The sequence below is a fragment of the Microtus ochrogaster genome, unplaced genomic scaffold, assembly GCF_000317375.1.
Source record: "Microtus ochrogaster isolate Prairie Vole_2 unplaced genomic scaffold, MicOch1.0 UNK15, whole genome shotgun sequence".
In the NCBI taxonomy this organism is placed as follows: domain Eukaryota; kingdom Metazoa; phylum Chordata; class Mammalia; order Rodentia; family Cricetidae; genus Microtus; species Microtus ochrogaster.
The window spans coordinates 696,651-709,377 of NW_004949113.1; the positions used below are offsets into that span (position 1 = coordinate 696,651).

General features: G+C 40.9%; 1 protein-coding gene across 1 annotated transcript in view; it reads left to right on the top strand.

Moving 5' to 3' along the window:
- Window positions 1–7,095: 7,095 nt before the first annotated feature.
- LOC101992457 (CD209 antigen-like protein E) overlaps window positions 7,096–12,727 on the top strand; it is a 12,261-nt gene continuing 6,629 nt past the window's right edge. The window contains exons 1-2 of the mRNA XM_013353701.2: window positions 7,096–7,120; window positions 9,740–9,874. Coding sequence (XP_013209155.2) covers window positions 7,096–7,120; window positions 9,740–9,874 — 160 coding nt within the window. The remainder of the gene's footprint in view (window positions 7,121–9,739; window positions 9,875–12,727) is intronic.

The window sequence follows — 12,727 nt, forward strand, 5'->3', positions numbered from 1 at the left end:
GTAGGGGGAGGGGGAGAAGGGTTGGGAGGAGGGGGGGAAGGGTGGGAGGAGGGGGAGGGAAATGGGAGGCTGGGAGGAGGTGGAAACTTGGTTTTTTTTTTCCTTTTCTCAATTAAAAAAAAAACAAAAAAACAAATAATGCTGCTATGAACATAGTTGAACAAATGTCCTTGTAGTATGATTGGGCATCTTCTGGGTATATTCCCAAGAGTGGAATTGCTGAATCCTGAGGTAGGTTGATTTTCAATTTTCTGAAAAACTGCCTACTTATTTCCAAAGTGGTTGTACAAGTTTGCATTCCCACCGACAATGGAAGAGTGTTTTGCTTACTCCACATCCTCTCCAGCAGAAGCTATCATTGGTGTTTTTGATCTTTGTCATTTTGACAGGTGTAAGATGGTATCTCAGAGTTGTTTCGATTTACATTTTCCTGATGGTTAAGGATGTTGAACATTTTCTTAAGTATCTTTTGGTCGTTTGAGATTCTTCTGTTGAGAATTCTGTTTAGTCCTGTACCCCATTTTTAAATTGGGTTCTTTAGAATTTTGATGTCGAATTTCTTGAGATCTTTATATATTTTGGAGATCAGTCCTTTGACTGATGTGGGGGTGGTGAAGATCTTTTCCCATTCAGTAGGCTGTCTTTTTGTCTTTTTGGCTATGTCCTTTGCTTTACAGAAGTTTCTCAGTTTCAGGAGGTCCCATTTATTTATGGCTGCTCTCAGTGTCTGTTATACTGTGGTTATATTTATGAAGAGGTTTCCTATGTGCATGCATTGAAGGCTACTTCCACTTTTTCTTCTATCAGGTTCAGTGTGGTCAGATTAATATTGAGGTTTGTAATCCATTTGAGCTTGCGTTTTGTGCATGGGGATAGATATGGATCTATTTTTATTTTTTTACATGGTAACATCCAGTTATGCCAGCACCATTTTTAAAAGATGCTTTCTTTTCTAATTGTATATATTTAGCTTCTTTGTCAAAAATCATGTGTTAATAGGTGTGTGAATTAATATCCAGATCTTCAATTCCATTCCATTGGTCAATGTCTCTGTTTTAGGCCAATACCAAGCTGTTTGCATAACTGTAGCTCTGTAATAGGGCTTGATGTCAGGGATGGTGATGCCTCCACAAGTCCCTTTATTGTACAGGATTGTTTTGGCTATCCTGGGTTTTCGTTTGTTTTTCCATATGGAGTTAATTATTGTTCTTTCATGGGATGTGAAGAATTGTGTTGGGATTTTGAAGGTGATTGCATTGAATCTATAGATTGATTTTGGTAGGATTGTCATTTTTATTATGTTGATCCTACCTATCCAAGAACATGGGATATCTTTCCATTTTCTGGTATCTTCTTCAATTTCTTTCTTCAAAGACTTAAAGTTCTTATCAAATAGGTCTTTTGCCTCTTTGGTTAGTGTTACCCCAAGATATTTTATGCTATTTGGGGCTGTTGTGAAAAGTGATGTTTCTCCAATTTCCCTCTCAGCTCTTTTATCATTTGTGTATAGGAGGGCTACTGATTGTTTTGAGTTGATCTTGTATCCTGCCACATCACTAAAGGTATTTATCAGCTGTAGGAGGTCTCTAGGTCTCTAGTAGAGTTTTGGGGGTCACTTATGTAGACTATCATATCATCTGCAAATAACAAAAGTTTGACTTCTTCCTTTCCAATTTGAATCCCCTTGATCTCCTTTTGTTGTCTTATTACTATAGCCAGAACTTCAAGAACTATGATGAAGAGATATGGAGAGAGTGGACAGTCTTGTCTTGTTCCTGATTTTAGTGGAATCGCTTTTAGTTTCTCTCCATTTAATTTTATGTTGGCTGTCGGTTTGCTGTATATTGCTTTTATTATATTTAGATATGTTGCTTGTATCCCTGATCTCTCTAAGACCTTTATCATGAAGGGGCATTTGATTTTGTCGAATGCTTTTTCAGCATCTAATGAAATGATCATATAGTTTTGTTCTTTCAGTTTGTTTATATGACAGATTACATTGATAGATTTTCATGTGTTGAACCAGCCCCACATTTCTGGGATGAAGCCAACTTGCCCATGGTGGATGATTTTTTTTATGTGTTCTTGGATCCAGTTTGCCAGGATTTTATTGAGTATTTTTGCATCTATGTTCATGAGTGAGACCCTACGAAATAGAGAAGAGGGTACCTGAACTGGTCTTGCCCTGTAGTGAGAATTAAGAATATTTTAAACATAGCCATAGAACCTTCATCCAGTGACTAATGGAAACAGAGGCAGAGACCTGCAATGGAGAACTGGACTGAGCTCCCAAAGTCCAGTTGAAGAATGGAAGAAATAAGAATATGAGTGAAGAGGTCAAGACCATGATGGGTACACCCACTGAAACAGTTACCTGAGCTAATGGGAGCTCACCAACTCTAGCCAGACATGGAATGAAACAGCATACATATGTCCAAACTAGTCCCTCTGAATGTGGGTAAAGATTGTATGGCTGGGACAGACTGTGGGGTCACTGGCAGTAGTACCAAGATTTATACCTATTCCTTGTGCTGGCTTTTGGGAACCTATTTTCTTTGGATAGATACCTTGTTAGGCCTAGATATAGTAGGAAAGGCCTTGAACTTTCCCCAAAATCAATGTGCCTTACCCTCTCTGAAGAGTGGATGGGGGTGGGGGTGGGGATAAGTGCAGGCAGTGGGAGGAGGGGAGGGAGTAGGAACTGGGATTGGTATATAAAATGAAAAAGATAGTTTGTTTTCTTTTTTAAAAAATTAATAAGTGAAAAAAGAACTCTATATTAGTAAATAGACTGTAATGATTACTAAATTACTTTTTCAAATAATTTGATGTAACATTTGGCAATTAATTGAGGCAATCATCAGTTTGGATAGCTGTACCTCCAATTTCCCAAATTATATTATTTTTTAAATATCCTTTGTATAATAGTTCCCAGAGATTTTTATATAGAGGAAAGTATAGTGTTGTTTTGCCACAGACAATACTGACTATTAAATTCTGCAAGTAAATTGTTCTTCTATGTCATGTAAAAATAAATGCCCCTTCCAACTGCAAAAAAAAGATAGCCACAGAATTTTACCAGATAATCAAAGATACAAGGAAGGATGTTTACAGATTTGGGGTAACTACATTTGAACCACCCCATACAGTAGGACAATTTAGTCAATTGGCTCTTGTTTGTTGGGAACAAAGAAATAACTCATCTATCCAATGTAGAAATTTTATTCAAGTTGGGAAGATAGCTCTATATGTAAGAGTGCTTGGTGCCCAAGCATAAGGACCAGAGTTAAAATCTCCAACACCCACATACAAAGCCAGGAATGATTACACGTGCCTGTAACCTCAACTTTGTAGGGTGAGGTAGACAGAAGAATCCTGAAAGCTTGTTGGCTAGGTAGACTAGCTCAAATGGTGACCTTCCAGTTCAGTGAGAGACCCTGTCTTAAGGCAGTAAGTCAGAGAGCAATAGCGAAGGCAACATGAGGTCTTCTGACCTCTGCCTGTGCACATGTAGTGCACACATCTGCACACCCATTTGCATGCCCCCCAGTCAAATGAAAATATATTAATAATTTTTTGAAACTTTTATACAATGTATTTTGATCCTATCCCCTGACACTCTTATTCTAACTCCTGATAGGTCCCTCTACCACCTCACTATCCTCCAATTCTGTCCTTCTTTCTTTATTGTTTTTGAGAATAAGTCTTACAATGTGGCCATGGATGTCCTGGAACTTGTTATGTAGTCTAGACTAACCTCTAACTGACAGATTGGCCTTCCCCATCCAAAATGCTTGGATTAAAGATATGCCCATCACATCCCCTCTTTTCCTTTTATTTAAAAATGGATTTTCAATACAATATATTCTGATTACAGGTTTCTGCTCCCTCTTCTCCTCCCAGTTCCTCCCCACTTCCTCTCCTTTATTGTTTCACTCCCTTTCTGTCTCCTCAGAAAACAAGCAGGCTTCTAGGGGATAATAATAAAACAAAATATGATAAAATATAAGTAGACAAAAAACTAAAAACCAACACACCAGGGATGGACAACTAACTTGTGTCTGTCACCTGTATAACTCAGATAACACCAATGCCATCATGGATTACACTACTTTACTTTAGATCTTTTCTGCTTTGCAAATTGACCTTTTAAAATAATTCCTTGTCTCTCTCTTCTACCAGGATTATATTTTCTAAAGACAATTGCCTGTGAGTGATAGACAGTCTAACTGCTGGTGTGGAGTATTACAGGAAAAGGAAATAGATAAGCCCTGGTCACAAGATTGTTTTACATAATGGTTCTCTAGATCTTCAGATCTCAGAACCTGTACTGGTTTTCAGATAAAATCAGAGAACAGGCCAGGGACCTGCTAATCTTGATATTTTAAAGTTCTGTAGTAAGAGTTGGGGAGTTGCTTCAGGGGGTAAGAGTGGATCTGAGTTTCATGAAGAAGAAAGGGTGAGGCCACATCGGTAGTCCAGGCACTGTGTGTGTGTATGCACTGTTCATGCATGTGTATGTGTGCGTGCATGTGTGCATGCATGTAAGTGTGTGGTGACAGGAAGATGACTGGAGCTTGTTGTCTTACTGGCCCTACTTTAAGTTCAGTCAGAGACCCAGTCTCAAGGGAATAAGCTGGAAAGTGACAGGACACGATACCTGGCATCCTCTTTTTGTCACCCTGAGCACACACTGTACATGTGTGCATACTCTGCACTGCACACACTGAGAGAGTGGAATAATGTTTAACTTACAGAGAAATAATAAAAATGTCCGAGGAATTCTAGGGACTGACCTAGGAGATGAAGATCAATTGTGTGATCATTAGTTTTTATTGTCAACTTGACACAATCTAGAATCACCAGTCTCAATGGGAGAGTGTTTCAATCAGGTTGACCTGTGTCCCTGTCTTGATTGTCTTGATTGCCTTAACTGATCTGGGAAGACCCACCCACTTGAGTGATACCATTCCCTAAGCATGGGATCCTGAACTATGAAAGAGTAGAAAACAAGCTGACTACTGTGTTCACTCTTCTCTTCCTGATTATGGATGTGATGTGACCAATCTCTGAAAGCTCATGCCACTGTAATGCCTCTGCTCTGGTGGACTATAATGTGGAACTGTGATCCAATAAGACACCCTCCCCTAGGAAGTTACTATTGGAGAGTATTTTATCACAGTGACAGGAAGCCAAACTGGGACGAGTTGTCCAGAGAATACTAAAGTAGAAGAAAAACTAATATAGGAAAATGATGACAAAGCAATGCCATCCTACCCACTGTCCACTGAAGCTCCACATCGTCCTTTAAAGCTCATCTGTCTACTTCAGTTCCCTTAGAAAGCCTTCATTTGGAAATTTTTATTATTCAGATATAAAAATCCCTTCAAAGAGACCACTTCCTAAATATAACCATAGTAGCACAGACACTGAGAAAAAAATTAATAAATGGGACCTCCTGAAACTGAAAAGCTTCTGTAAAGCAAAGGACACAGTCAACAAGACAAAATGGCAACCTACAGAATGGGAAAAGATCTTCACCAACTCCAAATCAAACAGAGGACTGATCTCCAAAATATACAAAGAACTCGAGAAATTGGTCATCAAAAGGACAAATAACCCAATAAAAAGAGGAGCACAGACCTAAACAGAGAACTCTCAACAGAGGAATCTAAAATAGCTGAAAGATATTTAAGGAAACAAGGACCCTAAGAGAGATATACATGAATCTAATCTACATAGGAAGTAGTAAAAGACAAGATCTCCTGAGTAAATTGGGAGCATGGGGACCTTGGGAGAGGGTTGAATCAAAGGGGAGAGGAAAGGAGGGAAGCAGAGAAAAATGTATAGCTCAATAAAATCAATTTAAAAAAAATCCCTCCAAAGAAGTATATATTTAAGGCTGGTACTCAAAACAGCAGCAGTGATCAGAGGTGATTCTTTAAGAGGTGATCTAACAATAAGAACTTTAATTTGATAAATGTATTAGTGGGTTGATTAATTTATTGCTGATGAGAAGTTAGGAGATGGGGCCTAGTTAGAGAAGGAGGGTCATTGGGCACATGCATAGAAGTTATTTCTTGTCACTGTTCCCTCTTGTCGTTTCCTCTTTCTTCTTTCCATCTTCCTTTATTTCTACTCTTTATCCTCTTCTTCATCTTTTAATTAAGCACATACTTATACTGCAATTTACTCAAATCTACCCATTACTTTCCCTTCAGTTCCCCTCTATCCCTCACACCCTTTTCCCCTTCCTGCTTTATTTGTTCTCTGTGCTGTTTAAAACTCACTGGTTCCACTTAGTGCTTGGCTGTATGTGCATGCATTTAGGGCCATCTATTGCAGAGAGCATGGGTAGCTTCTAGGAGACCATGTCCCTGAATAAAAAAAAAAAGACTCTTCCTCCCCCAGCAGCCTTCAGTTCCCCACACATTCTCAGATAGCCTTGGGACTTCATGATCCCCTCCCCTGTCCAAGACTGGATTTTGGCTGGCTCAATTCTTGCATGCATGCAGTCACAGTTGCTTGAGTTCATAGGTGCAGCAGTTCTGGCATATTGAGCAAATGATGTTTTGCTGAAGACTGTGACTGTCACAATCTTTCTGCCCCTTCCTTGATGATGATCTCTGAGCTTTATGTAGCGGTATGAAATAGATGTTCCATTTAGACCTAAGAACAACAGACTCTTACTCTCTGCATGTTTACTGTTGTGTTTCTCTGTATTAACTAACACCCATGAGAGAAGCTTCTCTGATAAGTGTTGAAAGATGCACTAATTTATACAGGTAAGGGCTTAGGTGGCAGGTTAATACTATGTTTATTAAGCAGAAAGATAGTATTAGGTTCTTTTGTAGGTCTGAGACCTACCTAGTCACAGGTTCTTGGTCCCAGTAATGGTTCCCTCTTGTGGAGTAGGCCTGAAATCTAATCAGAAAGAGGCTAGTTTATACCTATGTCATTCCTGTTTTTATTATGACAGTAGGTGTGTCTTTTGAGGCCAGCCATAACTGAAGCTCCCAGAATTCACAGCTGGGTGAGATTGAAGGCTACTTTTCTCCCCTGGTAACATCAAAGCATCTTCCAGTATTGGCAAACATGTTCCTAGAGGTGAAGCTTCCAGGTGAGTATTAGCTTGCTTTCTCCAAATTCTATGTCTCACAGATGTGGTCTCTTCAACAATAGGGTCTTATCATCCAGTTCTGGGGGATGTGTAACTGTAAGCATTACAGCACTGATGGAAATATATCCTGGCAGCTGGGAGCCAAGAAATACCAAAAAGTCACACTGAACAGCAAACCTCACACAAGAGATTTATTGGGAGGGGAAAAAAAAACCCAAGAAGGTGGCTGCCTCCACTCAGACAAGAAACAGCAGCAAACTGAACAGGATACAGGGTTTATTCTTGGAAAGGGGGTGGAACTTTTCAGGGTGGAACTTTCCAGTGGAGATTGGTGGGATTTCATGTCCAGAAACGGGGTTTTTATCTTTAGGGTAAGGGGCAGGGTCCAATAATTAGGGCAGTTAAAGTATTCTTTAAAAGAATAACCCTAAATGGATAAAAACTTGAAGTACTCTCTAAAGAATACTCTAACTGCCTTAACAGTGGGTGGAATCTGGCAATTAGAGGTTCTTAGGGGAGGGCTCTGGTTACTATCTTGAACAGGGGTAGAGAGGGTGGTATTATTGTCCTGTTTCTGATTTTAGTGGAAATGTTTCAAGCTTTTAGCCATTTAGGATTATGTTGGCTGTGGGTTTGTTTTATAATGTCTTTATTATGTTGAGGTATATGGCGTCCATCCCCAGTCTCTCTGGAGTTTTTTTTTAAATTGGAAGGACGCTGACTTTTGTCAAAGGCTTTTTCTATATCTAATAAGGTGATCGTGTGGTATCTATCCATGAGTATATTAATATGGTGGATTACTTTTAATGTTTTTTCCATTCCTCTGTTTTTTTATTAGTCTTGAATTTTTTAATTTTTATTACATTTTATTATTATTTAACAATTGATTGTATTCTTTCTCCTCCCCCACAACTTCCCAGATCTTCCTCATCTGCCATCTAATTTCATGTTCTTTCTACTCATTTTATTCAATTAATAACTTCTTTATTCTGAAGTAGCAAATCAAGTTCATATTCATATAAACACTGAGATTACATAGTACAGGAACAAGGGGTAGGGGAGGGAACAAACCCTATACAAACCTGCTAACATTGTCTCACTAAACACAGAAACATGCCCTGCATTCAATTATTCATATAATAAACTACAAATACAATATTCTCTAGATGATACACTTCTGTTTTCGAAGGTAGGGAAAAGACCAGAGCTTGGCATAGGAGACTTTATTCTTTTTGGAGATCTTTTCAGTCATTATAGATATTTCTTCACTGCTAATACAAATTATAAGTTACTCTGTAAAGGAATTTTTAAAATCCTAGGGATATTAAGGACTCAACTCAAATATCTCCACATATACCCACCCACCCCCCAGTGTTGTAGTAAGAGCGGCGGGCTACATTCCTGGCACCTGGCTGCCCGCATGGCTAGCTTTACCCGAAATAATTACACGGAAACTGTATTCTTTTAAACACTGCCTGGCCCATTAGTTCCAGCCTCTTACATAGTGATCTAACCCATTTCTAATAATATGTGTAGTCCACAAGGTAGCTTACCAGGAAAGATCTTAACCTGCGTCTGTGTTGGGTGGGAGAATCATGGCGACTGCCTGACTCTGCTTCTTTCTCCCAGCATTCTGTTCTGTCTACTCCACCTACCCAATTTTCTGTCCTATTAAAGGGCCAAGGCAGTTTCTTTATTAGTTAACCAATGAAAGCAACAGATAAGATACAAGACCCACCTCCATCATCCCAGGACTTCTGTATCAACTATCCCAAGGCTTGAAGACCATTATATGAGGAAGAGGAGGAGGAGTGAATGTAAGAGCCAGAGTCTAAGGAGGGGCTGTCTTCTGGACACAACATGGCCATGGTGCTCATCACAGCATCCATAGTTACTCACCCAAGTCTTTGACAAGCTCAGACCAGCAGGACCAGTCATTTCAGGAGGTGGGAGCATTAATTGGACTCTATATGTTACGAAAAAGGAAGAACACATGAAAGTTGGAGGGAGGTGCATTGTGGGTTTATCCTACAAAAGTAAAAGGGAAAATTGGAAAAGATATGATAAAGATACATTATATACATATGTGGAACAGTCAAAGAATGAATAAAAGTTTTCCTTTTTTAAAGGGAGAAAGAAAATTCTTGATTTTTCATGAAGGACCTGTATAGCTGAGAGCCTGAACCCTAACTTGTCATGCTTTGGTTTTCCTTATCTGTTAAGTAGACAGTGGATTAACTATCAATGGGGGGGGGTTAAATGAACAAGTTGAGGTAATCATCTATTAACATGGCTGAAGACAGCAGCCACTAAATAACTATCAGCAACAGTGGCTCATCAAGCATAAACTACCATGAATGAGGACAATAGCAAAACAATGAAACAAAGCATGGGTTGGACTAGATGGCATTAACGAAAAACTCAGAAAATTGTTTGACTCCCTCCAACAAAGATTCTTATTTCAGAACTCACTGAAAATATTAAAGGAAACTCTAAGCTTGGTCACACCATAAGTGGAATAGTTCTTTCTGTTAGAGATGTCAAATTTTTGCAAACCAATTTTCTAGAATATTCTGTAAGTACCATGCCACATGAGAAACTCTATCTCTTTCCGTGTAGAAGCCACTTCCTTATTTGTCTTCCTGAGGGTAGATCTTGGGACTGAGCAACAGGATGTGACAATTGAGAGCTGTTGTCCAGGAGTCCTGCACATAGGGTACAGCAGTGACCATGAGAAACTCCAAGGCAGTCAGGGTGAGAGAGCAGGACCCACTGAACTAATGGGAGCTCCTCTGGGGCCAGTTCAGGCTCATCTTGCCTCTTATTAACACTTTTCTCAATCAGAGCTGGGACTGAAGACCAGCGGCATCAGATCTTCCTCTGAGGGCTCTGAGCTCCAGCTTCTGGACTTTATAGCTTTCCAGGTACAGCAGGGATAAGAGGCTGAGGGGTGGGCAGTTTCTCCCACATGCCTGTTTTCTGTCGGAGTTTTTATGGAGGTTGCTCCTCTAAATCCCTAGGTCTAGGGAGGTAGCATTTAGGACTCTGGGCTTCCATGGCCTGGATGGTGAAGGCTTACACCACTGGACTGAGATTGACTCCAGGGTAAAAAAAAAATGATGGATGGAAGGGGTTGGCTTTTGAATTTTATTCACTTAAAAATGTGTATGTGTTTGTGTGTGTGTGTGTGTGTGTGTGTGTGTGTGTGTGTGTGTGAGTGTACATGAATGTTGTGGTGTTTTTGTGCAGGTGCATATACAAACAAGATGTAGGGCAGTTGTGGAAGTCGCAGGATAACGTTGGTTGTCAGTGCTCCCCTTCACCTTCAGACAGGATCTCATTCACTGTTGCACATGACATTCTATTGGCCACACAGCTCTCAAGGATTCTAGTGGTTTTAGTGTCTCCCTCACTCAAGAAGCACTTGCATTACAGATATACATCACTCTTTCGGGATTGACATGGGTTCTAGAGATCCAAACCCAAGCCTCAATGCTTTCTCAGCAAATGCTTTACCTACTGAAGCTTCCCCCTAACCCAGCATCTTGTGCACCCTTGAGGAGAAGCTGGTGACCAGGTCATCCCTCAGCTCCACAGAGGCAGTGACTCGGGTGAACTAGAATGCCTAATTCTCTCCTAAAAGCTATGTGTTCTGTAGCCACTCTCCTTTTCTCTGTTTGCTGTGTTGTTGTTGGACTTCCTTCTTTAAGGTCAGCGTTGACCCACCACAGAGCTGGTTTCTATTCTGGAGCAACAACTTCAGAGGGAAGGTGGACCTGAAACTGGAATTTAGTCTTAAAGTAGATGTTAGGGGTTAATCATGTCCTCTAACAACACTGATGTAGAAGACCAGAGGAAAAAACAGAAATACAGAGTGAGAACTTGATGCAACCCACGTTAAAGCTTTTTTTTTTAAATTAGGGTTTTTCCTGTTTAAATGGTATTAAGCAGGATGTTGTCTGAGAACTCAGGTTCCTGGGATCTCAATACAGATATGGTACTCACTAGTTGTTTCATAATGATAACTTCTTTAATATTAATGTACAAGGTAGTGGATATCATTATGGCATTTTTTTGAACAAACTGTGCTCTTGTATAATTTCTGTGTCTGTGATAACTGCTCAGACAGAAAGCACCTGAGGCAGGAAAGGTTTAATCCAGGTTACAGTCCACTGCCGCATAGAGGTCATAGAGGCAAGAGCTTGAAATGGCTGGTCAAGGACGGAGAGAAATGAATACTCCCATGCTGCTGTCCTGCCAATGCTCAGATAACTTTCTTCACTCTTAACACACCCACAGCCCAGCCCATAGAATTGCTCATCCCTCTGTATGCTGGGTCCTCCCTGCTCATTTAACAATCATATTGATCCCTGTTGGTCATAGGCCAACCCAACTAGATAATTCCTCGCTGAGACTCTTTTCCCGGGCAATTCTAGTTGTTTCAGGTTGGCAGTTAAAGACCAACTCCACACCATGTAATAGATCCCACTCTTTTTTTTTAACCTATTAGATTTTTTAAAAATACCAATCCAAGTTCCCACTCCCTCCTCTCCTCCCATTCCCTCCACACACCCTCCCACCCCATCCCCATCCAATCCTCAGAGAGGGTAAGGCACATTGCTTACCTTCTCTTATAGTGGAAGGTTCAAGGCCCTCCCTACTATATCCAGGCTGAGCAGGGTATACATCCAAAGAGAATAGGATCCCAAAAAGCCAGTACTTGCAGTAGAGATAAATCCTGTTGCCACTGCCAGTGGCCCCTCAGTCTGCCCCAGCAATTCAACTGTAAACCACATTCATAGGGATTAGTTTGGTCCTATGCTTGTTCCTTCCCAGTCCAGCTGGACTTATGAACTCAAAGAAAAACATACATAGATTCACCTGGAAATTGGAAACAAGTTAAAATCACCTGACAAAATTGGGAACATGGGAGTTGGGGAGGAGAAGGGGAAAAGGGGAAGAGGAAGGAAAAAGAGGAGGATTGGGGAGAACTTGAGAGAATGGGATAGTCAAGATGAAGGAAGAACAGAGATGAGAGCAAGGAACGAGATATCTTGAGTGAGGGAGCCATTATAGGGTTAAACGTGGCTCTAGAGAAATTCCTAGGAACCCACAAGGATGACCCCAGCTAAGACCCTAAGAAATAGAGGAGAGGGGGCCCGATCTTGACTTGCTCTGTAGGCAGACTGATGATTATCTTAAATATCACCATGGAACCTTATCCAGCCACTGATGGGAACAGAGGCAGAAACCCACATCAGAGCACTGGACTGAGCTCCCAAAGTAGAGCTGAAGAATGAGAGGAATGAGCTTATGAGCAAGGAAGTCAAGACCATGATGGGTACACCTACTGAAACAGTCTACCTGAGTTATATACTACTCTTTCATCGTCTCCCTGGCCCTGTGTTCCCTGCCCCCACTCTCCCTGGTCAACTCTTCCTGTCCCCACTCTCCCTGGCCCCGCTGTCCCTGGTCCCACTCTCCCTGGCCCACTCTCCCTGGCCCCATTCTTCCTGACTCTGCTCTCCCTGGCCCTGCTCTCCCTGGCCCACTCTCCCTGGCCCTGCTCTCCCTGACTCTGCTCTCCCTGACTCTGCTCTCCCTGGC